General features: G+C 48.1%; 3 protein-coding genes and 1 long non-coding RNA gene across 14 annotated transcripts; 2 read left to right on the plus strand and 2 right to left on the minus strand.

Moving 5' to 3' along the window:
* Positions 1-16: 16 nt before the first annotated feature.
* syt16 (synaptotagmin XVI) lies at positions 17-6,962 on the minus strand. 9 transcript variants are annotated; one of them, XM_061300621.1, is made up of 7 exons: positions 6,737-6,962; positions 3,672-3,917; positions 2,909-3,106; positions 2,653-2,831; positions 1,929-2,381; positions 1,705-1,867; positions 17-1,564 (listed from the first exon to the last, which is right to left on the minus strand). In XM_061300621.1, exons 1-7 carry the CDS (start codon positions 6,747-6,749, stop codon positions 1,251-1,253), a joined length of 1,566 nt encoding a protein of 521 aa, XP_061156605.1. In that variant the 5' UTR covers positions 6,750-6,962; the 3' UTR covers positions 17-1,250. The 9 variants fall into 9 exon arrangements, with proteins under 9 accessions (XP_061156605.1, XP_061156606.1, XP_061156601.1 ...); XM_061300622.1 differs by having other exon boundaries at positions 17-1,448; positions 1,929-2,462; positions 6,737-6,961; XM_061300617.1 differs by having other exon boundaries at positions 1,929-2,462; positions 6,737-6,961.
* Positions 6,963-8,818: 1,856 nt separating this feature from the next.
* snapc1b (small nuclear RNA activating complex, polypeptide 1b) lies at positions 8,819-15,794 on the minus strand. 3 transcript variants are annotated; one of them, XM_061301497.1, is made up of 10 exons: positions 15,658-15,794; positions 11,109-11,265; positions 10,793-10,933; positions 10,592-10,696; positions 10,351-10,512; positions 10,222-10,284; positions 9,936-9,998; positions 9,425-9,560; positions 9,089-9,160; positions 8,819-9,024 (listed from the first exon to the last, which is right to left on the minus strand). In XM_061301497.1, the coding sequence occupies exons 1-10, from the start codon at positions 15,789-15,791 to the stop codon at positions 8,990-8,992; spliced, it is 1,068 nt and encodes a 355-aa protein (XP_061157481.1). In that variant the 5' UTR covers positions 15,792-15,794; the 3' UTR covers positions 8,819-8,989. The 3 variants fall into 3 exon arrangements, with proteins under 3 accessions (XP_061157481.1, XP_061157480.1, XP_061157482.1); XM_061301496.1 differs by having other exon boundaries at positions 10,222-10,512; XM_061301498.1 differs by lacking the exons at positions 8,819-9,024; positions 9,089-9,160 and having other exon boundaries at positions 9,422-9,560; positions 10,206-10,512.
* On the plus strand, positions 12,905-16,140 carry LOC133169363 (uncharacterized). Its single transcript, XR_009718402.1, has 2 exons — positions 12,905-15,100; positions 15,691-16,140. It is a non-coding gene; the product is annotated as an uncharacterized LOC133169363 (long non-coding RNA).
* Positions 16,141-20,998: 4,858 nt separating this feature from the next.
* Positions 20,999-23,092, plus strand: yipf6 (Yip1 domain family, member 6). Its single transcript, XM_061300577.1, has 2 exons — positions 20,999-21,777; positions 22,112-23,092. The coding sequence occupies exons 1-2, from the start codon at positions 21,442-21,444 to the stop codon at positions 22,457-22,459; spliced, it is 684 nt and encodes a 227-aa protein (XP_061156561.1). The 5' UTR covers positions 20,999-21,441; the 3' UTR covers positions 22,460-23,092.
* The last annotated feature ends 4,134 nt before the right edge of the window (positions 23,093-27,226 follow it).

The raw sequence follows: 27,226 nt of genomic DNA on the forward strand, positions 1-27,226 counted from the left end.
TTTTCTTAGCAGTAAATATAGCTCTATTTCATTTTATTCATTTAATGTCAATGAGGGATACAATGTCATGCAGAGGTATACGTATTTACTAGGGGTGTAAATTGCGGGTTTTGTCACGATACGATATAATATCGATATAAAGAACTACGATACGATATTTGCCGATATCTTAAAGCCTGCTGCGATTCATTCACGATATATCGCGATATAGTGCTCTACGATCGATCTATCCTGATTTATAACAATTCATACGCAAAATCAACAAGGTACTGCAAACTCTTTATTTAGGAAATTACAAGAGTATTGTTGTATACAAATTGCTTACTTTAACACTGAACTTTGATGTCGTGTTTTGTCTTTAAATGTGCGGCGAGATTTGTGCTCCCTGAATATTTGATCACCGCATGGCAGGATTTACAAACTGCACGTGTCTTGTCCGTTGAGCCATCTTTTTTTTGGAATCTAAAGTGCTTCCAAACGAATGACTTGAAGCCTAAAGGGGAGCAAATTTCCTCGTCGTTTTGGACACTAGCCATAGCACCAGCCCAGGAGCCGCGTACTAGTTGTCGCCTCCCCTTTCACGTGCGTGCTCTGCTCACAACACAACAACGCCGGGCGCACTGCTCCCGGAAAGAGGAAGCAAGCAACAAGGAACTGGATTTCAAAATAAAGTTGCGTCTAATGTCCGAGGTCAAACACGGCGATATAAATCGACGTTTACCTTTAGCATCGATGCCAATAAATCGTAGAGCATTATATCGATTAATCGATGTGTATCGATGTATCGTTACACCCCTAGTATTTACAATTTTATAGATAAATGATACTATTTACAGTCGAAATATTTCCCTCTGGGGCAGTTGAACAGAAAACAAGAAATGCTGAATTAGGCCCCAGTCAAGTGGTTCATATGTACAACGATTGCACAAGCGCTCATTCCCAGCAACACTTGTTCGAATACGTATAAAGCTTCCTGCCAGTTGATGTCAAAAAGTGTTGCTCATAACACATGCAAGACAAGTTAGCGTCCTCTTGCCATTGTTTGCTTGGAAATGAGGATATTTGCAGCATTTTGGCTCCGTTTGGGCTTTCTGAAACATTCTAATCGGAATACACTCCATGGCGAATGTGGAAAGGCTTGGCTTTTTTTTGGAAATATCCAAGAGGATTCTTGGGCAAAAGCTACTTTACTCTTGGCCCAAAGCCAGCCGAGCACATTCAGCACACAAAGGGCAAGGAGCTTGCGTCGGTCAGGCATCCAGAAGGACGTGCCACCTGCACACCTGTGTCCCGTGTGCCTCCTTCATGTCCCTCCAGTGAAGGCGCTCCTCCTCGCCACTGCTGTTCTGGCCCAGGGCGGCCCAGCCGATCATCTCCTTGCGCTTGAGGCTGCGCCGTCCGTAGACAGATGTCATGAGCGTGACGTCCGACAGCTGGAAGAGCGCTACCTGGAAGACGAAGGTTTCCTTGAACACCGGGTTGGGCTGGGCGCGCCGCACCGACGTCTTGCAGCGGGAGATCTCCCGTCCCACTGAGTTGAGCAGCGTCAACCGGGCAAACGTGTCTAACGAGAACAACGTCACAACACGGTCGCCATCACAGACGACACCCGGGAGACCACCGTGAAGAACATGACGATGGACGTGACCCGGAGCACAAAAACAACAAGACAAAGAGGTCAGAGCAAGGAGGACGCCAACATACCCGGAGGTCTGCCGGCAGCCATGCTCCCCAAGCGGCTGCCCTTGATGATCTCCACCGACATCCTCCCAGTGGCAGCGCTGTAGGACAAGCCCATCAGGAGCTCGGCGCATTCGTGCGAGGACGAGGCGCCATCACCGGCCAGGCTCAGCTCTGAGTCCACGCTCTGGCCAGAGCAAATGTCATCAAACACGCCAGAGGGTCCCGCAAGCGCGGCCAGAGGCTACCTCCATGTTGCCACGAGGCACCAGCACCAGTTGCACGTCGACAGATCCCGCCGTATGGTCCAGGCCGGCCAGGGGCAGAAGCTTCTCGCCCATCATCCGCCGTCGGAGTATCCTGCCTTCCAGGGCGTACATGCGGAAGCGGAGCGCCGACGCTGCCAACCGGGAGGTCTCAACCTGCGTCAGGGCGAAGGTCTGGCCAAAGTCCAGACCGAAGTCGGAGCCCACCCGACTGAGCAAGGTCTTGTGTCTCTGCTTCTTGGCCGGCATGAGGACGACGTGCACCTGCCAGTTGTCCGCCCCGCTCCGCCGTCGGTCGGGAAGGTCTCGCGCCGACACCACTGTGACCAGCAGCTTCTCGCCGGCTGCTCGGTACTCCAGGGAGACCAGCAGGTCGCAGCACTTGGAGACGCATCGGGAAGGGGATGGCCAGGTGGGCGGGGCGGTGTCTTTGTCCTGGGCAGGCAACACAAAGGGAGCGCAGCTGACACTTGGACCGGCCCCTGGCTCTTCTTTTCTGGTTGACCGCAACAGGACCTTCAATGTTGGATGCTCAATATTAGCTTAACATTCCGTTCATCAAAGGTGACTATGTCAAGCGCAGTACACACACACGAACATTTCATAAACAACCTGTCGCAAGTCGCAATGATGGCTTCAGGCCTGTCCACTAATGAGCATATTCCAGATTGATCGAGTCTGCCCGGCAATGGCAAGTTGTAAGTACCTGAGGCGTCCACGGGGCAGAGCCGTTGGCCGTGTCCCGGTGCCCCACGTCCTCCGACATGAACGGTTCACCGGCAGTTGGGCTCTCTGAGTGCTGCGGTGGTGACTGAGTTCCAGCTGGCGCCACCTCCTGAAGGCTGCGTTGAGCGGTCGCCTCCGTGACGGCCGGTGGGAAATCGTCTGCAACCACATCTTTTTGACGTCATCCCGCCCCCCGCGCTGGACACAATGCTGGACACAATTTGTCAAGCGCGTACCTTCACAATCGGACGGGCAAGAGTTGGCATTCCGTCGCTCCAACGAGCCGGCCAAGTTGTCGCGGCATCTGGCCGCTCTCGGAGACAGTCGCTCCGAACGCAAACTGTGCGCTCGCGACACCGAGATCTCAAACTGCTTCATCACTTGGTTGTTGCTGTCTGAGGATGATTGGCTGCCATCCACACTCCAGCTCTTGACTGGTCGCACACAAAACGCAAAACGATTGGTATCGTTTTGGTACCATGCCTCGCGCGGATGAGAGCTTCGCCTGCCAACAAGAAGTCTTGTTAACTCAAACATGGAAAATCCCGCTAACTCGCGAACTAACAGCTAGTGTCATGTTTGAGCTGGGACCGGACCGGCGTGTCTTGGCGGCGTGTTTGCTTCTGACCTGTTGTTGACTTTAACAACGGCTCATGTTGATCCGCATCAAGATCAAAACACAAACAAAGTTGGGTTTTTTTTCTTCTTCTTTCATACTTTTTTTTTTCTTTGAATCTTTTCTGTAGCATTTTGTCTTCTCCTTGCCAAGCAAGCATAAGCAGTAGGAGTCCTCCAAGACAGAAGGTGGTGAAATATTTTCGGTCAATTAAAGCATGACATCAAAACATGTCACGTGATTTCACATCTATTTCTATTTGAAGGAATTGATAGGAGCCATTTGGATTGGCGCCGATTGGAGTCGGCTGCAGAGTCTGCATAATGCCACGACATGCGACGAAATCAGCAGATGAGATGCCACGCGGTGTTTGTGCGTCTCACCAAGACCGTGCCGGACCCCCGGCGGCCGGTGGCTCCCTGAGGGCTGGGGCTGCTGCTGCTCTATGCACGGAGTTTTGCCCACTTTGGAGAAGCAGAGCATCTTATTGATGAAGAGGAAGACAAGTGCCAGGGCGGCGATGAACACGCCCACCACCGACAGGAAGCCCACCGCCTCCGCCGTGACTGGTTGCAGGAGGAAGAGGGGACACACAATGACACACTGATCAGACCACAGAAACAGACAACCTAGACGCGGACGCACATGGCGTATCACACACACAAACACAACAACAAATGGTCGTTAAGTGTTGGACATCAGAAGAAAATTAAAAAATGTTCAGCTCAGAAAACAGTGGCGGAAAGAGTAAGAGACACGAGAACATTTAGCGAATAGGGATGTAGCGAGGCCCACGGTTGCCAGGGAAAGATGTCGCCAAGGAGACCAGTTTTGGACCGGCAGGTGTACCTAACCATGTGACCGCTGAGTTCAACAACTTTGAGAGATGAAATAGGTTTTTAAGGTCACCTGATCAACAAGCTCCACCTACTTTCAAAATCTGAAGACAGCGCCGCAGTCAAGTTGGGCGCCCCTCTCATGTCGTCCTCTCCTCCTCCTCCACAATGACCTCTCCTTCTTTTTCACACCAATTTTGACTGCTATCTTCAACAACTTTTTTTTCTCCTTCACAACTTTGTTCTACTCACTTCTACAATTCCTCCGAAATGGGCTCTCCTCTATATTCTGCTCGCACCTTTTCTGACTCTTCTTCACGAACGTCTTGCCCTCTTCTCTGTCAAGTCCTTTCTTCTGTCTCACGTCTTTCTCCACTTTGTCAGTGATCTCCAGCTGCTATTCTGACGTCTGCTTGATGCGTGTGCTTCCCGTGGGACCAAGGAGGAAGGTGTGGCCGGCAGGCGCGCCCACGTACGTCAGTTGGCGTGCGTACGTACACAGACGCGCGCGCACGCACAACCTGAAGCTTTGTGAGCAAACAGGAGCCAAGAATGACTTGAAATGAGGAAGCGAGTGCAGAACAAACACCAGTGCGCCGAAAGTGCTTTCTCTCGGCCGCCCGAGCTCCAGCGGAAGGGTTTGGCGGAAACAGCCAATCAGGCAGCGGCGGCTGCTGAGGAGGTGGCGGTCCACAGGAGCGTTACCACAGTAACCTAGCGGCATCGCACGGTGTGGAGGGACTTCAAACTAGGGATGGGCGATACCAATGATTTTGGAATCGATCCGATACCAAGTATTTCCTACCCAAAATACCCGATATTCGATCCGATATCGATACCGGAAGTGTAATTTCCCGCCAAAAAAACAATTTAAATGCAGTGGCATTCTTGCTCTTGGAGAGTCATCTATTGAATTTTGTAGAAAAAAGTATTACGTCATGTACATGAATTATTAACCTTTTTAGACATTAGTGCATTAGTGGAAGATGCATATTAATAGTATAACTGTAGTGGGTTGACATAATTCACCCGGAACCTAAGTTCACGTTGCCGAGTTCCGGTGGGATGTTTTACACGTGTGGGAGTTTCCTGTTTGAGGAGTGTGGGTTAGGATCTCGAGGGAAAAAGAGTCGGCCCATGGTTGCGAGAAGATAATTATAAATGTCATTAAAACAACTGCCGTTGGCACCGTCATTTACCACTCCGCCTCCGACTCCAGTCCTTGCACACCACATAACTTTAATAAAAAGGAGCTATTCTTTACTTTTTTCTCTCTCTCTCTCTGTTGTTGGGAAAAAGTTTTGTCTTTTAGTATAATCTAAAAAGAGACATGGTACCAACAGAGATGCAGGGCTTAATCGTCATGAGCAGCAAAACTATCAATTTGTAAAGCCACTGGATACTTACATTTAATATTGTAATACTTTAGTGTTGTTTATAGGAAGTGGAGTTACAAATAAAACATATGGCGTTTGACCACAAATTGAAAAGGGGAAAACTTTATATATTTGACATATTTCACATTTTGCCTCGTTGTTATTAAGTAAAATATAATATCCCCAACCAGACTTCTCTTGCGTTCGGACTGGGCCGCCACCGTGGCCATGCTTGTTTGTGTTTGTTTGGATTGGAACGGGGGGCGGAGGAGGAGGGCTTGGCTTGTGAGAAAAGGGGGCGGGAGCAGAGCAGAGCAGGACACGCCGGTGCAGCAGGCGGAAGGAAAAGTAGTGCTAGCATGAGTGCAAGTCGTCAAATTGGAGCAGAAAAAAAATGAGGAAAAATATTATTAAATAATTGTAAGTATCGATATTTTAGCTAGGAAGATCGATACTCAAAAATGAGCAGCCTGTATCGATATGTCGATAGTTTGGTATCGATCCGCCCATCCCTACTTCAAACCCTTTGGACACCCGATTAGGTACACGCCCAGGCACCGACGACTTCGTGACTCAAACGGGCCTCATCAGCGCTCAGCACCTTGAGAAACGGGCGAGGCACACCTCGTGCATTGAAAACAGCCACATAGCTTTATTGTCTTCGGAAAGTCCAACTTAGCTTCATGCACACAAACAATGCAAAACGCCGCTGACGCATAGCTAATTGACAGTTGCGCTTTTTGAAGCAACGCAACACAAATGGTCACGCAAGAATTATATACGTTGAAGGGTCAGTCACTGGTACAGCGCTGAATCGGGATTTCCAGGCTCGTGTTGCGTGTCCTTGGTCGAGGGGATATCCTTTTGCTCTTATCGATGGTGCTCAGTAAAACTTGCGATTCTTGCCACTTCTCTTATGCAACCACTCTTGCGTCACCATGAAATACAGGATAAAATGCAACATTGTTGAAGAAAAAATGAAGGGTGGGTTGCAGCTGCATCATGCCTTGATGGTGCAGCGCTAAAAAATAAACACTGCAGGAAAGGAAAATAGCGGTACGTATCATACGTACGAAGCATAACAATCAATTGCTGAAGCAGGTGCGCGGGCGTCAAATAGGCCCGGTAGCGCGGCAAGGAAAGGAGGCGAAGTTACGAACCCACGCCGGCCAAGAGACGCCGGGAATCGGACAGACGGCGAACAAGCGTCCGGCCCGCTGCTTCGTCGGTACTTACTGTTGGAGGCCATGGCAACGGCAGCCGGGAGGGAGGGAGCGTGTCCGGTCTCTCCGGGCCAGAGTCGTCAGGCAAGAACCGACATCCGGGACTCTCCTCCGCGAGCCGCACACCCGAAAGCGCGGAACAGCGACGCCTTCATAAACGCTGGGAAAGTGGAACACTCTAGCGGCCTAGCCTCCTTCTTTCAAACCTAAACTACGCCGAGTTAGTAGGTTAGGGCGCCACGACCGCTTGGGGGCGCTAATAGTACAGCGAAAAAAAAAGTGGTGAAACAATAGTTGTCGTTACTACTCCCAATCGGCATGGTGGAGCACTGGTTAGCACGTCCGGCTCACAGTTAGGAGGGTGTGGGTTCGATTCCACCTCCGGCCCTCCCTGTGTGGAGTTTGCATGTTATTCCCGTGCCCGCCGTGGGTTTCCTCACACATCCCCAAAACATACATGGTAGGCTGAGTGAGCAATCCCGTAGGTGTGAGTGCAAGTGCGTATGACTGTTCGTTTCTATGTGCCCTGCTGGCATCAGGTTCAAAATGTCCCCCACCTACTGCCCGATGACTGCTGGGATAGGCTCCAGCACGCCCGCGATCCCCGTCAGGACAAGCGGTATAGAAAATGGATGGATGGACTACTCCCAATGAAAAGTTTCTCTGTTTCAGAATTACTTACCAGTCAAATAAGAAGCAAACGTCCTCTTTGTAACACTGTGATGACCTTCCATATTTTCACCCAAAATGGCCACTTCCACTTTTTTGATTTAATTGACTTCAATTTGTGGAAAGTCCAAAGGAAGAAAATCTTTTCTTTGTGGCCTCGGGTCGTTCAGGGTCGCGCTGCAAGTGCGCTTTCTGTTCGACACTTTCGAGTTGTGCAGTACTGCATTACCGCAGAATCTAGACCAGGGGTGGGCAAACGTTTTGACTCGCGGGCCGAACTGGGTTCTAAATTTGGACCGGAGGGCCGAACCAGGAGCAGATGGACGTAGTGTTTGTGTGAAGTAATAAAAGCGACCTGTAAAGGCCATTGCATAAAAGATTTTGGCCTTTAGTAGGTAGTAAAGCATGGATATTCCAAACGAGTTTTTTGAAAACAAATGTATTTATTAACAGCATTAAAAAGAAAACACTAAAAAACTGCTATCAGTGATTCTCATAAAATACGACACTGTTATTATGAATAACAGTCTCCATCACTTCAGTGCCTGCAGGTCAGATTAATGAAAGATGTTTATCTTATGAGATCACATCAAACGGCAAACATTCTGAACAAATATATCATCTTGAAGAATCGGCGAAAGCATACATCCAAATAAAGTAATCAAAACGGCAACACGGTGATTTTCAGTGGGAACAGTGTTGTTGGTCTCCCTTTTTTGCTAGTGCGTCATAGTCTGGAGTAAAATTTGGTGTGGCAATTCTTAGGAGAGATCCGAGGTGTTGGTCCATTTACCTCGATCTGTGACGGGTTGATGTTGACGTTCATGTGGCTGAACGTCACGTCGCGTACGTCGAGCCAAATTGGCCACTCTTTTTTAAACACTCGGCGCTGTGTCCACCTTGCTTTTCCTTGGGCGACTCTTTTTAATAGAAGGATTCCAGGGGAAGGTTTGTGGGTGGCTTTAGCGTAATACTGTATCTGAAAGCTCAGCGCGCGAATTACAAGAATGCTGTCGTTACAGCCCACGCTCTAAATTCGGGACTGATACAAATAGAGCGCGATTGCGCCATGTACGTACACGCACTTATGAGTGTGCACGAGCTTTCTGACATGGCTTCCGGTAGTAAATGCGCAGGCGAGCGCTTCCCCATCTACTGGGGAAACGCAGTCATTGCAGGCAAACTGACCCAAAAAACTAAGTTTAATACAATTTATTCAGGGTTGGCGGGCCGGATTAAACGGTCCCGTGGGCCAGATGTGGCCCGCGGGCCGTAGTTTGCCTATCACTGATCTAGACTGAGACACTTGAATCAAATCTGTTCCGAGACTGAGTAGCTCGCTCACATAATCAATCGGGGGCAGAAAGGAGTTGTTTCATGTTCATCTTTTGGCGTGTTGGCTTTTGTCCAGTGAAATGCAGGCGAATGACTGTGCTGCTGTTTATTTAATGCACAAGGAAAAGCAAAACAAAGCAGGCTCATTTTCTTCCAGTAGCATGGTGAAAGCGCACTGACGTGTCACCAATGGTGCTTCAAAAGTGACGGCAAATCGCCCAGAACGAGGTTCGGAAAGGGGACGAGCGGGAAGGTCTGGTGCTCACGTCCACTGCCCTGCGCTTTCTTCCCTTTTGGCTGAAAAGACAGAGAAAAAGCATCAGAGGCCGTGCCGGCGACCAAGATCGCGCGTGGCCCATACCTCGAGGGCCGGCGTCCAGGGTGGTCAGACGTTGGATGCGAGTGGACGTGGCGGCTTCTTTGCTCATGCGGCCTGGCGGGCGACAAAATAAAAAAAGTGTCCGTCGGAATGTCAAAGCCGTCGTCGCCGAATGCAGTCGAAAGGATTCTGAGTTGTACTTTTGCTGCAAAACAAGTTCTACAAACAAAAGGCGCTCCTGCTGGACTCAATGGTTGATGAGATGAACGGCGGAAGCGAGGCTTCAGAAACCTCTTTCCTTCTGCTCCATGTTGCATTTGAATCATCTTGGAGAAGGATGGGGACAATTTGCTGGCTTTTGACGGCCTTACAACTTACCCACGATGCAAACATTCTTCTTGGTTCTCGCTCTGAGGGAGATTTTGCCACGCCTGCGGGGTACTTTTGGGGAGGCGGGGCCCGAATGTTCGCCAGTGTCCAGGTCCACCCGGCGATGTCGGCGAGACTTGCATACCTGCACGTGCAAAGACAACAAGAGCAATTATTCCCCTGAGCAATCTTCCAAGACGGCCACAAAAGCAGCAGAAGGGGCGCCGTTGCTTGATTAGGATCGGGGCCGGACCCATATGGGGTTTCCGAGATTTCCCTTTTGCTCAAGTTCCATACATTTGAATGGAAACATTTTCAAGTCAGTGACGACATCAGCGACTTTGAATATTTTAGGATTTGGGACGTATGACGCCACCAACCGCATTTGCGTGTCGATCATTGCAGAGGGTGCCGAGAGCGTTTGCGGTCGCTTTTGCGACAAATTCCAAAGATGACTAATTACGGTGCCGTCACGGTTGTCAACTTGGGACCCAATGATGACTTAACGAAAACGACAAACCTCAGTGGCTTGACCGTACGCTTTGGACTTGATGGATGACAGCAGCTGAGCTCTTCTGGAACTCTGAATACAAGCACCACACACACAAGTCAAGACAAGCGGTCAACGGGAACAGAATTGGTCGCTTCTAAAAGCTCAACCGTCAATGCTAAGTGCCAAAAAATCAGGTTGTATTGTATGTAAGAGGCATTTGGAGTCTTTGAGCACGTTTACAATGGGATTCATTTAAGAAAAGAGTGAGAGGTGAAGCCCTTTATCACCAAGACCCACCAACGGCGAGACACACCTCCGCCTGCGACGACGTGGTCTCGCTACTGCCGCCGGCGCCCCGGTCCTCGGCGCTCTCCTCCTGACAAAGTACAGGCGAAAGTTTGGCCACTTTTGGTCCTCTGCAAAAGCGCGGCGGTAGGACAACCTGCCGCATCTTCTGCTGCCAGCTGTGGAAAGCAACGACATATCCTCGGACCAGAGCCGGCAGGTTTTTCCGGTGTAGGTCGACGCCCAGGCTTTCCAGCTGTGCTTGCGAGTAGACGGACAACTTGAGCTCGCCGTACACGCGGTGGACGTCGGACAGCTCCTGAGAGCAGCACAGCGGCGCCGTCACGGCAAAGGGCCCCACCTGCAGTGGCTGCGCGCTGCAAAAGAGCGGCACTCACCTCCAGCGCGTCTCGGTCGATGAGCTCCTGAGGGCCGCACGCCCCGGCCACAAAGTTGCGGGGCTGCTGAGGACCGGTGGTCTCCTTGCTCCCCTTGAAGGTCAGCTAGCAGCAGAGCAAAGCACAACTTAGCTACTTGCGGTGTCAAAAGGGTTGTAATTGTACGTTAGGTTGTATGTTGCAATCCCACAAAAGACTCACCAATGTGGGCATGGCAGTGAGGTGGAAAGCTTTGTGGAAGAGCAGCTGATGCAGGACAAAGACGGCGTCCAGATGCTGAGCTCCTAACGCCTCCTTCTGGAAGGTCACCACGTCCTCCCAGTCCTTCAGCGCCAGGCGGATCTGTACACGCACACACAAAACGGTCAACAAAACAAAGCAAAACTAAAAAGCTTGGCAATTGAAATCACCTTGGTGAGAGATGGGACCAAAAGGCAAAACTAGCGTCCGACCTTTTGCCGGCCTGTTAGCGCAAGCAACAGCATACGAGCGGGCTCACGTGCTGCCCAATCCTCACCCTGATGGGCGGCGAGGTGCGCTGGCACTGGTAGAGGCTGTAGAGAAGGTAAAGTCCTCCCGTTCGGATCTGGAAGCTGAAGGGGGGCAGAAAGTAGATGGCGGCCGCGTCCAACGCCAGACGACTGAACGCTCGCTTCTCGCGACCTGCGGTGCCGCTGAAAGGTCACACACAACTGCGTCAAACACTCCGCAGGCCTTCCATTAAAGGAACGCAGTCGCCATTAGACGGCGCGTCACGTCAATTCAAAATATTTGTTTATGTCATCAGGGATGACGACTGCCGATAGCAGGTTCCGGTATCGAGCCAATATGAGCCTTACTTGACGTAAATACAGCAATACATAGGTCAATCAAGCAATCTGACATTGATAAGTCCTCCTAGCAGTTGGCAGCTATTCTGCGGGAGTTTAACACTTCGCTGAATCCTCATCTGTGTCATCTGAGTCTTTGTTCAAGTTTTCAATTCATTGATCCACTCAAAAACTATAGGGTTTCAAAGCAGTACAGAAAATGAATGGATGGATTCGATGATTTATGTGACCAATTTACCAGATGAAAAAGGATTCAACAAATGTTACGTTGGGTCAACTTCTTGCTAGTTGAAGTCTGGCTAGCTGCTGGCAGGCAGCAAACGAGATCACGTTTGAGTAGTGTTAGAGATGCACCGATCCGATATCTGGATCGGATATCGGTCCCGATATCAACAAAATAGATGGATCGGGTATCGGGAAATACAGCCGATCTGTGAGCCGATACTTTCCTTAATCTATTGGGACGCGGGCTACGTCATACGCCAGCAGGACGTGTGCCGCATGCCACGAGAGTTTTCTAAACAAACGCAAACATTCGCTTCTCTTCCCCGGGTTGCTAAGCGGACGTCAAACCATGCGCGTTCGCTTCTCTTCGGGTTGCTAATGGGACGTCAAAGGCTGCGCGTTCGCTTCTCTCCCGAATGGGGGGGGGGCTAATCGGATGTGAAACGCTGCGTGTTCGCTTCTCTTCCGGGGGGGGTGTTAATGGGACCTCAAACGCTTTGTGTGGCGGGCTCCATCTAGTGTGGAAACTGAGAAGCTGAGCTCAAGCTTCTTGTGCGGGCCATATTCAATTATGTTTTCAGAATTTGCTGCGGGCCAATAAAAACTGGACCGTTAGTTTGGACACCCCTAATTTAGAGCAAAGAACTGTGTAGTCTGCCTGATGCCATTGCCTTTGGTCTTTTCTGTTCCACATGTAGAGTTATGTAGCTTGTTAAGTTTGAACTGGACTGCCCCTACACCTGTCTATGGACCCCGTGGAGGCTATTTTGTGTGTTTTGGGGTGTTCTCTTGTATTGAGGGGTGCTGGTTGGCCGCTGTTACTTTTTTTCCTTTGTCTTTTAGCTTTGTTTTGCTTTGATGGCTTTTATCTTGAGCACTTTCTGCCTTTCTTTGTGGCACCGTTGTGTGGCAGCCTTATGAGAGCCTATTGAGTTGCGCTCATGCCATCTGTGTGTCTTTTGTATACCCACTCTGTGGTATGAATACGGCTGGGGCCTGAATTTCCCAACCCCTGGGGATCAATAAATATACAATCAATCAATCAATCAAGTCAACCATAATATCGGATCGGTATCGGGTATCGACCGATACGCAAAGCCACGGCATCGGTATCGGTATCGGAACTGAAAAAGTCGGATCGGTGCATCTCTAAGTAGTATCATTACTTTACTGGTGCTTTTATATCAAACAAATTATTTTAGGTGTATTTACCTGACATGTTTCGGCGGGTTCTTCTGTCAATATCAGAGTGTCACTGATGTGGTTATGACGCGTCTTTATCAGCTGATGGATGAAGGCGTGGCTCACCTGTCAGATTTGACGGGTGAGTCACGCCCTCTGCTGTCAGTTCACCTCTCCAGAATGCTGTTCCAGGTTGTAGAGAGCATGTAGGCTCCTTGGTCCCTGTTGATGGTCCTCGGGCCCCGCTTGCGGATCTCAATGGCCTCCCTGATCCAACGCTGATGTTTGTTTTCTTCAGTGCGGATGACTCTGGCTTTTCCCAGTCCATGATGTGGTTTTCTCTTTTACAGTGGTCGGTAATGGCTGACTTGTAGTGTTCCTGTTCTGCTTGTAGTTTTATTGCTCTTGTTTGTCTTGTTGCTGACAGCAGACAGTACACTCAAGAAACGCACAAATCTAACAGCACAGGACATCACCCAACTACTTCATTTTACCGCCACCTCCACATACTTTCAATACAGAAACACAATTTACAGGCAAAAAGAGGGATTCCCCATGGGAGACCCTCTTTCTGCCATGAAGTGCAATTTCTTTATGGAGGATTTAGAACAGAAGGCACTCTTAACAGCCCCGGACACATACAAACCCACGCTATGGAGACGCTACGTCGACGACATTCTAGAAAAAACAAAAACAGGACATACACAACACCTCACAGACCATCTCATAGACACCACCGGCAACATCAAATTCACTCATGAAGAAGAAACAGATCAATCCATAGCCTTTTTAGACATCAACATACACCACACAGACAACGGAGACATAAAAACAAAAGTACACAGAAAATCCACACACACTGACCAATACCTCCTCTGGACATTAGAACATCCCACTATACATAAACTGTCAGTAGTCAGAACACTATACGAATGCACAACAATAATCACGGATCCGGAGGACATAACACAGAAAGAAAAATACATACAACATGCACTCAAAAAGTGTCAGTATCCACAATGGGCAATAACCAAAGGTGCAGAACAGGTAAAAAACACAAAACACAGGAGGAAAGAAAGAAACAAACACGGAAACAAGAACCCAGCGGAATGGTGACGTTGCCGTATGTGAGAGGAATTACGTAACGCATCAAAAGAGCCATGAAAAAATACAATATAAGCATGCCTATCACACCACATACAACACTCCGTCAGATACTGGTCCACCCAAAAGACAGAGTCAACCTGGAAAAAAAATGTAATTCTATATACGAGATTCCATGCAAATCATGCAATAATTCATACATCGGGGAGACAGGGACGAATTTCATCACAAGAAAACCAGAACCAGGGCTCGAAACTAACGATTGCCCGATTGCCCGGGGCAAGTAGCGATGGCAGACGGGCAAGTAGAATTTTTTCCTCACTTGCCCGAACTTGCCCTGCCATAATACCATGTTTTCAAGCTGTAAAAAGACGATTTTGTGCATAATTTCTCGCAACTTCTGCCGCTTCTGGTCCGACATTTTGTTTTCTAGGGAGCGGTTAGTTTCTCGTGTAAGTCTGCAATACATTGATAACGGCAAAGCGCTTCGTAATTAAATGCATGCTCTCTCACCCGTCCCTGGCTCTTCTGCGCCTGCGCACCAGCAGAGCTTGTTTCCGGTTGGCGGATACGAAGGCATATGAAGGCAAAACTTATAGTGTTGTCTTTTTTATTGCAAAAATGTGTCGGGCAAGTAAAAATCCACTCCAAAAAAATTCGGGCAAGTAAAATTTTGTTTCGGGCAAGTAAAATTTTCTCCAACTTGCCCGAGGGCAACTTGGGCAAAAAATAAGCTTCGAGCCCTGCAGAACACAAAAAGGAATGTGAGAAGGAGACAGCAACAAGACAAACAAGAGCAATAAAACTACAAGCAGAACAGGAACACTACAAGTCAGCCATTACCGACCACTGTAAGAGAAAACCACATCATGGACTGGGAAACGGCCAGAGTCATCGGCACTGAAGAAAACAAACATCAGCGTTGGATCAGGGAGGCCATTGAGATCCGCAAGCGGGGCCCACGGACCATCAACAGGGACGAGGGAGCCTACATGCTCTCTACAACCTGTAACAGCATTCTGGAGAGGTGAACTGACAGCAGAGGGCGTGACTCACCTGTCAAATCTGACAGGTGAGCCACGCCTTCATCCATCAGCTGATAAAGACGCGTCACAACTACATCAGTGACACTCTGATGAAGGCGGAAGAACCCGCCGAAACATGTCAGGTAAATAAAACTAAAATAATTTGTTTGATATAAAAGAACCTGTAAAGTAATTAAAAAGGAAAAACAAGATGAACTTAGTACAACGACTAGTATCATCATTTCAAATACATTGGTTTCCCCACTACGAAAATAAAACTGCAATAAAAAAAATAAAAAAATAAACTAACATTCATTATCTCCTATGTGACAAGTTTACATTTCTTGTCCCGTAATCTTTGGCAGTGGGCAACTAAATGTTGCTTCGTGTTGTATGGAACTCGATTTCAGAATTACAAATGCTCGCCTTTTCTTCCTGAAGACGATTATGAACAACAAACTCGTTTTTCTTTTCTTTTGGTCATTGTTGCACCAAGAGAAAGTGCATGGAAATCACCCGGAGATATACAAAAATCTCACGGTGTGTGTTTTATTATCGGGCTGGACTATTGAAGTAGATTTCGAGCTTTCGTCATTTGAACGCATTTCCAACCAAAGATAAACAAGTCATTTTCAGTCATTCTCCCGAAGTCGGACGCAGGAATGAATACACGTTTGTGTGCGTTTAAGTGTGAACTTACAAAAATATATGTCCAAACTTCATTTCTCTCCAGGTTTTGCAGAAAATCTCAAAGCGGACAGAGTCCGTTTGTTGGAACCGCGCAAGCAGCTCCTCGCAATCCGAGCGAACTTGTTGGTTCCACGCCGAATTCATCGTCAAACTACAATTATTAAAATTCGCTAATGGCGACTATACATTTTAAAAAGAGTTATCTTTTCATTTGCTTATTTAAAGACAGCGCGTTGCTATGCGATTTACTGTAACGTTGGCTAAACGACACGTACGTGCGCCGGGGTCCCTTTTCTATGACGTCATCGTCAGGATGCACCGAAACCTTTTTTTTTTAATGCTTTATTGAACAAATATGACAATTAACATTGAATGTCCAAACTTTTTGCTAGGAGGGCTAGATTTAATAAAGTGAAGGGGCCCGGAGGCCAATAGTTTTTTGGGAAATTTAACTACAAAAATTTCATGCAAATACACACTGTTATAAAACAAATTTCATCGTCCCAATTGTCTTTATTTTTTAAATCAGGGGTCCCCAACCCCCGGTCCGCGGACTGGTACCAGTCCGTGGGTCACTTGGTACCGAGCCGCCAAGCCGCACAGAAAAAAAAAAAAAAAAAAAAGAATTATCGACGATCAATTAATTCAGGTCAAGACGCTCGTCCCGGTCACGTGACATGTTTCCCCAGTCGAGCCCACAAAGCTAGCAAAAATGAAAAATAATTTATTTTGAAAAATATTTTTAAAAATGGTGATTCTCTCCCAATTACATCCGTCGGTGCATCTGTGTCTCTTGACACAGGTTAATTAAGGTCAAGAAGCTTGTCCCCCAAGTCAAGCCCTCGAAGCTAGCAAAAATGAGCAAGAAACAGAGATATTTGGAAAGCTTCTGTTGGGTTTGCAGCTTCGTGCATTTCCTTCAGACACAACACGATGGTGGCGTTTGGCATTCACTTCTTTATTGTTCCTCGCACACTCACATCTCAACACCTGTGCTTCTTGGCGCGCTTCATTATATTTACTTCCTACTTCCCGTTGCCGCAAACAAGGTAAAATCCAACGTAAAGTGTGTGTAGTGTAATTTGAACTCTATGCGTCTCTGTATGTCACCTTAAATGGTGACCTAGCTGCAGTGAGACCATAAGCTATTTTTGCTGGCCAGAGATGCTTCAGTTTCAGCAAGGTATAGCAACTTAGAATATGGAATGTTGCAGCTGTTGTTATGCAAGGGAAAGAGTCTTCTACATGTCCTTTTTAGGACATTTGAGAGCAACGAGTAGACTAAAATACGAACGGCAGCTGCACTCCAAGCCATGACATCAACGGTTTGGGCAGGTATAAGATAGGCTTGTCTGGGAGGAACGGGCTGGCTTTTTGGGGCGAACATCTTTGCTGTTGAGGGCTGAAACATCTTTGCTTTTGGGACCACTCGAACCTTTGGAGAGACATCGCCTCTGACATCGGTTGAATAAAATATTTTCCCAATCAGCCGTGTGTCACTGGAGTGCGTCCTTCCCCGGCCAGCCATCGGCTACCGAGTGTTTTTGGAGACCAGCGAAACAACAAAGACTATTCACCACATGTCCACAGTACATAAAAGAGAAAACGTCAAGTCACTGCAGTAAACACAAAATATGGCATAAGACACCGAACAAATAACACAATACTTACTTACTTACTTACTTACTTAGGCCCATCGCTCTCCGTGGAGCATAGGCCACCGACGACTCTTCTCCATTTAACACGGTTTTGGGCAGTCCTCGGGCGGGCTTGTGACCGGTCACGTCTTGACCTGAATTAATTAATCGTTGATAAAAAAAAGATATTTATTTTTTTCTGTGCGGCTTGGCAAGTGACCCACGGACCGGACCGGGGGTTGGGCACCCCTGTGATAGTGTATCTTTAGGTTGAAATCCTTAAACAAGGCAACTGTCTCTTTACAAATTAGACTACACAATCGCCTTGATTTTCAGAAGTATTGTAATTCCCATCCTATTGAAATTCTATTTGAAAGCGACGGCCCTGAATGTCAACTTTCCTTGTTTTCTTTGCAGTCGCCATGGCAGAAATGAGCGGAGAGGGGTGGTGCTGCCACCTTTTGGTGATAGGAGGAATTACAGTTTCAAGTTTCATGATTATTTTTTTTTATTCAGTTTGATAGTGCAGGCGGGCCATAAATAATACATTATAAGTAGGGGTGTAAATCGCGGGTTTTGTCACGATACGATATTATATCGATACAAAGAACTACGATACGATATTTGCCGATATCTTAAAGCCTGCTGCGATTCATTCACGATATGTCGCGATATAGTGCTCTACGATCGATTTTTTTTTTAATAAAAAATATAGAACAATATCCTGATTTATAACAATTCATACGCAAAATTAACAAGGTACTGCAAACTCTTTATTTAGGAAATTACAAGAGTATTGTAGGATACAAAGTGCTTATTTTAACAGTAAACTTTGATGTCGTGTTTTTTCTTTAAATGTGCGGCGAGATTTGTGGTCTATGAATATTTGATCACCGCATGGCAGGATTTACAAACTGCACGTGTCTTGTCCGTTGAGCCATCTTTTCTTTGGAATCCAAAGTGCTTCCAAACGAATGACTTGAACCCTAAAGGGGAGCAAATTTCCTCGTCTTTTTGGACACTAGCCATAGCACCAGCCCAGGAGCCGCGTACTAGTTGTCGACTCCCCTTTCACGTGACTGCGCTGCTCACAACACAACAACGCCGCGCGCACTGCTCCCGGAAAGAGGAAGCAAGCAACAATGAACTGGATTTCAAAATAAAGTCGCGTCTAATGGCCGAGGTCAAACCCGGCGATATAAATCGATGTTTACGTTTAGCATCGATGCCAATAAATCGTAGAGCATTATATCGATTAATCGATGTGTATCGATGAATCGTTACACCCCTAATTATAAGACCGTCGCTGCGGGCCGTATGAAATCTGAACGGGGGCCGGATTTGGCCCGCGGGCCGGACTTTGGAAACTTCTGATTTAAACAGTGTAAACTTTACACTGTCAAGAGATTGCCAAGAGAATATCAATTTGACATTATATTGTAAATCATCACAAAGTATAAAAATAAAATAAACATATCAATAAAACAAATACAAACAAGTGACTGACATTGGTTTCACGGGGAGAGGGGTTCGATTAAAGTTAACTATATTCACTTCAGTAGGGAAGGTTTTCAAAATATCATGCAATTGTTGTGCTTTAACACCTTTCATAAATTTTAGAGATTTCACATACATTTTAAATTCAATCATGAAGACAATACATTTGGGGAATGATATCAGTACTCTATTCTATGGATAAAGAATTTTGCTAAGCATAGGATTATATTACAACAGAGTTCATCATTGTTGTTTTGTAAGATCAGACCAAAAGTTAAATCGTCTCTCATGATAGAATCTGGAAACGATTAGATCTTTTGTTTGATCCATTTGTGAATATCAAACCCCAATGTTTTTTTTTTTTTTTAATTCAAACATTTATTCAAACACAAACACATTAGGTATAATAAGATCCCTTTGCACATATCAACAACTACAGGCAGACAAAAACAAAATAAAGCATACACGATACCAGGAAAAAAACACGCACACATTACAGGGCAACTCCATAAATCGAGTCCCTTTGTCTACTCTCGCCCTAAAACTTATACCCCCGCGCTTCCGTTCACACGGGTGCGCAGACACGGGGCTGTTGGCTGACCTATGACCCTCCAGTCAGCCTCCCCAACTCTACACGGTGTATATATTGTCAGTTGCTAATGGAAACCAGATGTGCCTGGTGCCAATTAGTCTTCGTTCCTCGACCAAGCCCCAAACAATCCCGCACGAACCTGACCCGAACATGACCCGGTCACACTTAGGCTTACTCGTGAGATATACATTGCATGATACCAGAATAAAAATATTGTCACGTGCATCACCGGACTTCCAGCCAAGCCCCAATCAAGGAATTGCCAGCACCTGCTACAGCTTGTTTGGTCCCCTACTTAACCTCTGTGTATTCTGCCCGTCAGGTTTATTTCGCTGACTGAATAACTATTAAGAAGCGCAACAGCAAACAAACCACAAGTGAGACAGAATATTAAGTATTTTCTCGCGAGGAGTGCAGTACAGATAGCTTAATACAATCTATACACACACCAAATATCTGTAGGCACTCCCGCTCTTTTTATTTGGATTTGCCCTACCCACAGTGTGAGACATAAGCCACTAAAGGGGAGGAGGAAAGCATGTGGGCTTTGTCTCGTAAGGAAAAATCACTAGGTGTTTACATACTGATAAGAACACCTGGGAAGAGGAGTTTGAGTGGACTGGATACAGAAGAAAAAAACTTTGACCTCTAGTTAAAACATAGCAAGGGAAGTTTTACGACATTGTGTAGGATGCAACAAGCTAAGTTATTTATTACTGGTTGTATACATTCCAACCTAATCCTACGATCAAGATAGTTGGGAAACCCTGACTTTAATGGTCACTTGGAGGTTCATCTGGATCGCTGTTGCCAACTGGTTCTGTAAACTGACCGACCACGCCTTGATCGCCGCCTGCCCCGACTACTTGCTCGTCCCTTGACCACGCTTCTGATCGCTGCCTGCTTCGACAACCTGCCTGCCTCCGACTACGACTACGCGCTATGCTCTGCTGCTCAGCCACGCCTGCCAGAACGCAAGTCCAGCGTTCCACTTCCCCTTTTTTCAATAAAGGATCGTGCTGCACTTGGTCGCCCTGTCTCTGTTCCGTGACAAATATACCACAATATCCAAAGAGTATACAGCCAGAGCGAACATCTTAAAGCAAAAGCCTCTCAATAAATGAAGTCAGTTTTACAGCAGTCTTGATGTTAATACATTTTAACAAAATGTTGTAGGATTTCAGATGATTCTTCCAATGAAGAATGTTTTTGTTTCAGAGAAGTGGCATTTGTGTATATATTGTTTGGCCAATAAAATATTAATAAAAAAGTCACTATTAACATTATGAAAAATGCCATATTTAACATCAGAGATACTAAGAGTAAGCCTATTGTTGAAAGTCGAGCCAAAACCTTTGTACCGACTCTCACCAAAAGAAAAAAATGATCTGAATCTTCAATTTCATATCCATTTCAACGTTTTACTGAATCGTTCGAGGCGCTCCAAAAAGATAGCTATTGTGAATTGTTTGTGTGTGATTTGAGCTTTACATTTGTGATAATTTTCGTGTTCGTTTTTTATCGCGCACGTAACAAAGTTCATCAGCGGTTGCCGCTTCTCCAGTCCGGTTGGAGGCGGTGTTGCTGTGCAGGTTGATTGCGAAGCGGAATGCGGAAGTAAACAATCTCCGGCTGACGTGGAGGTGACACAATTCACAACTTAAATCAGTGAACGTATGTCTCCGTGTGCCATGCAACCAGTTCGGGGTGTCCCCTGCCTACTGCTCGATGACGGCTCCAGCACGCCCGCGACCCCCGCGGGACAAGCAATACAGATGATGGATGGATGGTTGGTCGTCAGTGCACTCCGCTAAGTGGGGGTATTGCGCGTTAACGTTGGTTGCTAAGCGCCGATAAACTCAAACAGCAGAAGAAGAAGAAGCAACGGCAGTCGCTACCGCGGTACGCGGAAGTACACAATCTTCGGCTGACGTGGTGCCGAACGAAGAGAGTGGAATAGGTCAATTCAATGCGTTCGACGTTTCTCGACGTTTTGCGCAATTGAACACGACAAAGAAGCGAATCGAGTCGCTCTTCTGACCCCCCCCCCCCCCCCCCCCCCAGCAAAATGGAGGACATCAGCCGACCATTCGCCGGCCTGGCGTCGGTCTCCGTCCCGGAGGACACCCCTGTGGTGGGTGACATCTCTGTGCCGGTGGACTCGACGCAGCCGGACGACGACGAGCTGTCGACGCTGGACGAGCCCGTGAAGGAGACCATCCTGAGGGACCTGCGCGCCGTGGCTAATAAGTTTGTGCACGTCCTGTACCCCAAGCAGAGTTCGGATCTGCTACGGGACTGGGACCTGTGGGGCCCGCTGCTGCTCTGCGTCACCCTGGCGCTACTCCTCCAAGGCGGCGCGGCGGGCCGGTCCGGCGACCAGGGAGGGCCGCAGTTCGCTGAGGTAGGCCAGCCCGAAAGAGAGCGACTCAACTCAATTCTCACCAAAATAGAACTGGCTCCAAATTAGAACATTATTGCAGTCCAGCATATCATTTCAAATGGGCAAAAAAAGATGAGGCTGATTTACACTGTAGTTAGAAGACGTGGGCATGTTCCAATTTAAAACAATTGCACATATGGCCAAATACGCATTGCGATAATGTTCTTGACAAAAGGTTAGACGTTTGGAAATTCGGCCAAATTGTTCTGAAAGTGAATTTCAGTAGGTCGTTAGCTGTGCGAGCACCAAGCTCCGAACGGGCACAGAGGCTTGACAGCGTGCTTTTGCTCTGCAGGTGTTTGTCATCGTGTGGTTGGGCTCCATCGTAATCACACTCAACTCCAAGCTTCTGGGCGGCACCATCTCCTTCTTCCAGAGTCTGTGCGTTCTGGGCTACTGCATCCTGCCGCTGACGGTGGCCATGGCGGTGTGCCGCCTGGTCCTGTTGGGCAGCGTGGGCGCTCTCAGCTTCGCCGTGCGCCTGACTGCGGTGGTGGCGTCTTTCGGCTGGTCCGCCTTCGCCTCCGCCGCTTTCCTGGTCGGCAGCCAACCACCCGACCGCAAGGGCCTGGCCGTCTACCCCGTCGTCCTCTTCTACTTTGTCATCGGCTGGATGATCCTCACCTTCTCGCCGGCGCAGTAGAAAAACCCGCCAGAGGAGGCAAAAAGGTGTGCGCTTGTCAGCATCGACCACTCCTCACTAAAAGCTTGTGGTTTCGGGCCTTCGACGGGCGGCCCCACATCAAAAAAGGGTCAGGGCACGTCCAGACACACAAACATCCTCCTGGCCGACAATTTGGACTTTTCAAAGAAGCCGACCTGCTCCCTGCAAACAGTGAGGTGGTCACCCTTGAGACCAGGCATCCGGTTGGCCGGCAAATGAAAAGCTCCTGTTTGGTGATTTTTTTTTTTCCAGAGCGCCTCGGCCGACAAACGAAACCCAAGTGCATGTGTGACAGAAAGCTTGTCGGACACAGTGTAAATATGCGCAACTCAAGCGTTGAAAAAATTAAAGCAGCGTAGCGTGCTTGTGGGTTCCGATGTGGAATTTGGAGCGCGTGCAGAGATGGCGACAGTGTCTGGTTTTTTTTCTCCTACTGCCCTTGTTTACTAAAAAAAGCACAATTTGGTTGTTGTATTTTGCTATTACAAACGTGATGTTAGGCTTTGTTTATTATTTTTCATAATTTCACAATATAATCACAATTATTAAACATCAATCATATTTCATGTAACTGAATCAATAATGGAAAAGAAAAGCTGACATTTAAATTCATTTTGAGTTTGATGAGTGATGATTCCATCGGGTGGGGGCAAGTTCGATAAGAGCTGATTTCATGGGAGTGGGTGCTGATTCCATGGGGGGTTGGTGCGGTGCGGGGCGATTCGGTGTGTTCGTGTGTGCGTAGGGGGGATTGAATTGGTGGGGGCTGTTGTTTTTCCATCCACCTGCTTCCAGTCTTTCGGCCAAAGCGATGACCCATTGGCCGGGTTCTTGGTTGTTCATCTCCTGCCGCTCCCTCTGGCACCTCTGCTGGTTTTATCTCCAAGTATATTTTTCCTCCATTCTCGCATAACCGATCTTCTGCATACATCCACTCCACCAATCATCATCCTGCCAATCTGTCATTTTGTACGGAAGTACGTGAACTTTTGGGTGTGACATAAACTGTTAGCGGGACGAGTACGTGTGATCATGCTGCATTTAGCAATTTCATTAATAATACGTCCGTCCGTACTGCTTGTCCCCACGTGGGTCGCGGGCGTACTGGAGCTTATCCTAGCTGTCATCGGGCCAGAGGCGTAGCCAGGAATTTTTCCAGTAGGGGCGCGCGCCCACAGGAAAAAAAATCGAACATCACCCACGCCGTTCGCTGATCGCTAAAACAACATCCGGGTCCGGGAGGCAAACGGTGAATGGATAACATCGCGCACATGGAATAGCGCAATCACATTCGCGCAAGACCGAAAGAAAAAAACGGCATGAAAATGAAGAATCGAAAAAGCTCGATATTTTTCAACCGGGGCGCAGAGAGTCCTAACCGGGGCGCTGCCCCGGCTCGCCCCGGCTTGGCTACGCCTCTGCATCGGGCAGCAGGCGGGACACCCGGAACTGGTTGCCAGACAATCGCAGTAGTGTTGGCTCGTGAGTGAACGTTTCGTTTAAAAAGAACGACTCTTTTCAGTGAACGAAAGTGAACGAATCACTTCCTAAAGTGATTCGTTCTTTTTTTCCTTTCATATATAACTTTAGGAGTCAGTAATGCCCATTGAAGCTGGTGCTACCTCGCCGTAAAACAAGACGAAGAAGAAAATGATGTGAATTGCATTTCTCGTTCACCAACGAACTGAGTGATTCACTCAGTGAGTGATTCGCATTTCCAGTTCACCGCGAGAACGGATCAGTGAGGGAACGAATCCTGGCTTTCCCGTTCGCGAACGAGCCAGTGAGTGAAATGCCTTCTTGTGCATCAACGGATCAGTCAGTGAATTTGTTGCGTCTCATGGCGTGAACTATGGAACTGAGGTAAATTTCGGATTCTATGCGTCACTGTATGTCACCTTAAATGGCGACCTTGCAGCAGTGAGAAGACCCTAAGCTATTTTTGCGGTACAGAGAAGCTCTAGTTTCAGTAATGTGTAGGTACTTAGAATATGGAAGGGCCATTCGTCCGTGACCAGGAAGACCTTTGTCCATGCCCTTTTACGGTCATCGGAAGTAACCAGTAGAGTGAGACTCGGACCGCAGCTGTTGTCTTAGGTACAAATGATGGGGGAGAACAGATAGAAAGGAGCGCGGAAGGCGCGCAGAGGCGCGAAGGACAAGAGCAGGCGCGCAAGGGGCAAGAGCAAGAAGCGCGAGGGCCTTTTTGGGGCGAACATCTGTGCTGTCAAGAGCTGAAACATCTTTGCTCTTGGGGCCACTCTAACTTTTGGAGAGACATCACTTTTGACATCGGTTGAATAAATCTTTTACAATCAGCCGTGTGTCACCGAAGTGCTTCCTTACCCGGACCAGCCATCGTCCACTGAGTGTTTTTTTTGAGACCAGCGAAACAACAAAGACCATTCACCACAGAACCCAGAATGTAGATTTACGATTTACTTATAGTAGTGGGTGTGTGTTCCATCAGCGCACAGGGCGTGTGATGCGTCAGTGCAGTAGTGTTGGAGTAGTAGTGCCTGTAGTTTGTGCATGCTGCATGCTGCCTCTGCTTGCCACTTTTCTGCTTTCAGCTACCGCCACCGGCTAGCCCTCTGTTTCCGGGGGTGAAAAGAGGAGCCGAGTGTGTAAGTCTCCTCAGCCGGTACACAGCCTCTCCATTGCCAAGACTTGCACACGCCTCCTCGTGGCCACACACGGTAACTGGCACCTTGCGGTCCCAGGCTAAGTTGTGCAGGATCTCGGAGCAGCAGTGGGCCCCAGAGATGTGGCATGTAGGCCCACCGGTGTGTGGACACGCCCTACTGCCCATCAACCACTGTCCCGGCTGTGGGTAAACAGCTCCAGCTATGGGTAAATAGTGAAGACCTCAACGGTGGACCAGGCGGAGGATGATGGCTGACCTGAGGGGTGGCGTCACAACGGCTGGGAAGGCGGATGAAGGCTGCAGCAGAAAAGGGTCACCAGTCGTCTTGGTCTCCTTGCCACTGGACTCTGACCCCGATCTGTCAAGGACAGTGTGGTGACTGTCTGTGCACCAGTCTCCCCACTTTAAACAAAGTCACGCACAGGCGTCTTTTTCAGGGAATCCACCTTACATCCCGGATTAAAGTCCTGTGGCGACCAGTAAGTGGCAACGGGGGCAGGATTGTGAAGTCTGGAAGCCCCTAGTCACAAGCTGGCACATCAGGCGGTGGATGTTAGATGATCGTTGGGCTCCTGGACCGAGGCAGATAGAGCTCTTCGGTAGCTGCATCCACGACTGAGCAGCCCTTTTTAGGATCCACTCTGCTCACCCCTGATGGGGAAGGGGCTAGAAAAGGTGCCCTAAACATAGCCTGCCTCAAACCTCCCGACTGGATTACCGCGTTCAGAGGGATCACCAATATGCGGTCGAAACCACAAAAACATGAATTTTGGAGCATGGAATGTGCGCACACTAATGGACAGTGTAACCAGTGATAGGCCGGAGAGGAGAACCGCCATCATTGCCAGGGAACTGAGAAGATGCCGGATTGACATAGCTGCTCTTTCAGAAACCCGGCGGGCAGAGGAAGGTCATCTGAAGGAGGAAAAGGGTGGATACACTTTCTTTTGGAAAGGAAAGGCCACAGATGAGCCTAGGATCCATGGGGTTGGTTTTGCCATCAAGAACCAACTGATCAGTCAGCTCTCTGAACTCCCTGTGGGAATCAGTGAGCGCCTGATGACCCTCCGTCTGGTGCTGGTCAACAACCAGACGGCAACAGTTCTTAGTGCTTATGCACCTACCCTTGCTTCCGATGAGGACAAAAAAGAGGCCTTCTATGCCTGTCTGGATGATGTATTGTCAAAAATCCCCAAAGAGGACAAGATTATTATACTGGGAGATTTCAATGCCAGAGTGGGCCGGGACCACCACCTCTGGAAGGGCACCATTGGAAAGGAAGGCATTGGAAACATCAACTCCAACGGGGTTTTGCTTCTTAGCAAATGTGCTCAATATGACCTTACCATCACAAATACCATCTTTCGCCAGAAGAACAAACTTAAGGGTTCATGGAGACACCCTCGCTCTAAACAATGGCATCTTATTGACTATGTCATTGTCAGAGCCAGGGATCAGCGCGACGTGACCATCACAAAAGCCATGATGGATTCAGAGGCCTGCTGGACAGATCACCGCCTGATACGATCCACGATGTCCATCAGACTCAAGAGGAAGAGGAGACTCCAAAAGAAGCTGAGCCGGCAGAGACTAAACCTCGAGGCCCTGAACAACACTGCCACCCTGCAGCTGTTTCAGGCCTCTCTTGGAGAAAGCCTCATTCAGGAATACCCTGAGGACATCGAAAAACACTGGAGCCTGCTCAAGTCTTCCATCCTCGACACCTGCCGTGCCACTCTCGGGTACAAGGCCAGAAAGCATCAGGACTGGTTTGATGAGAACGACACAGAGATAGAACAGCTCATCTCCAAGAAAAGGGAAACCTTTCGTGTCTGGCAAAATGACATCACCTGCACAGCAAAGAGACAGGCCCACTCCAAAGCCAAGGCTGACGTCCAGAGCCGGGTGAGACAGATTAAAAACTCCTGGTGGACAGAAAGGGCACTGGAAATCCAGAGTTTGGCAGACTCTGGTGACACCAGAGGCTTTTTCAGCGCTACTAAGGCTGTCTACGGCCCAAGCCATCGCGGCCAAAACCCCCTACGCTCTAAAGACGGGCAGGAGCTGTTGAAGGACAATGAGTCCATAAACAACCGGTG

This window comes from Syngnathus typhle, linkage group LG16 (genome assembly GCF_033458585.1).
Source record: "Syngnathus typhle isolate RoL2023-S1 ecotype Sweden linkage group LG16, RoL_Styp_1.0, whole genome shotgun sequence".
Taxonomy (NCBI): domain Eukaryota; kingdom Metazoa; phylum Chordata; class Actinopteri; order Syngnathiformes; family Syngnathidae; genus Syngnathus; species Syngnathus typhle.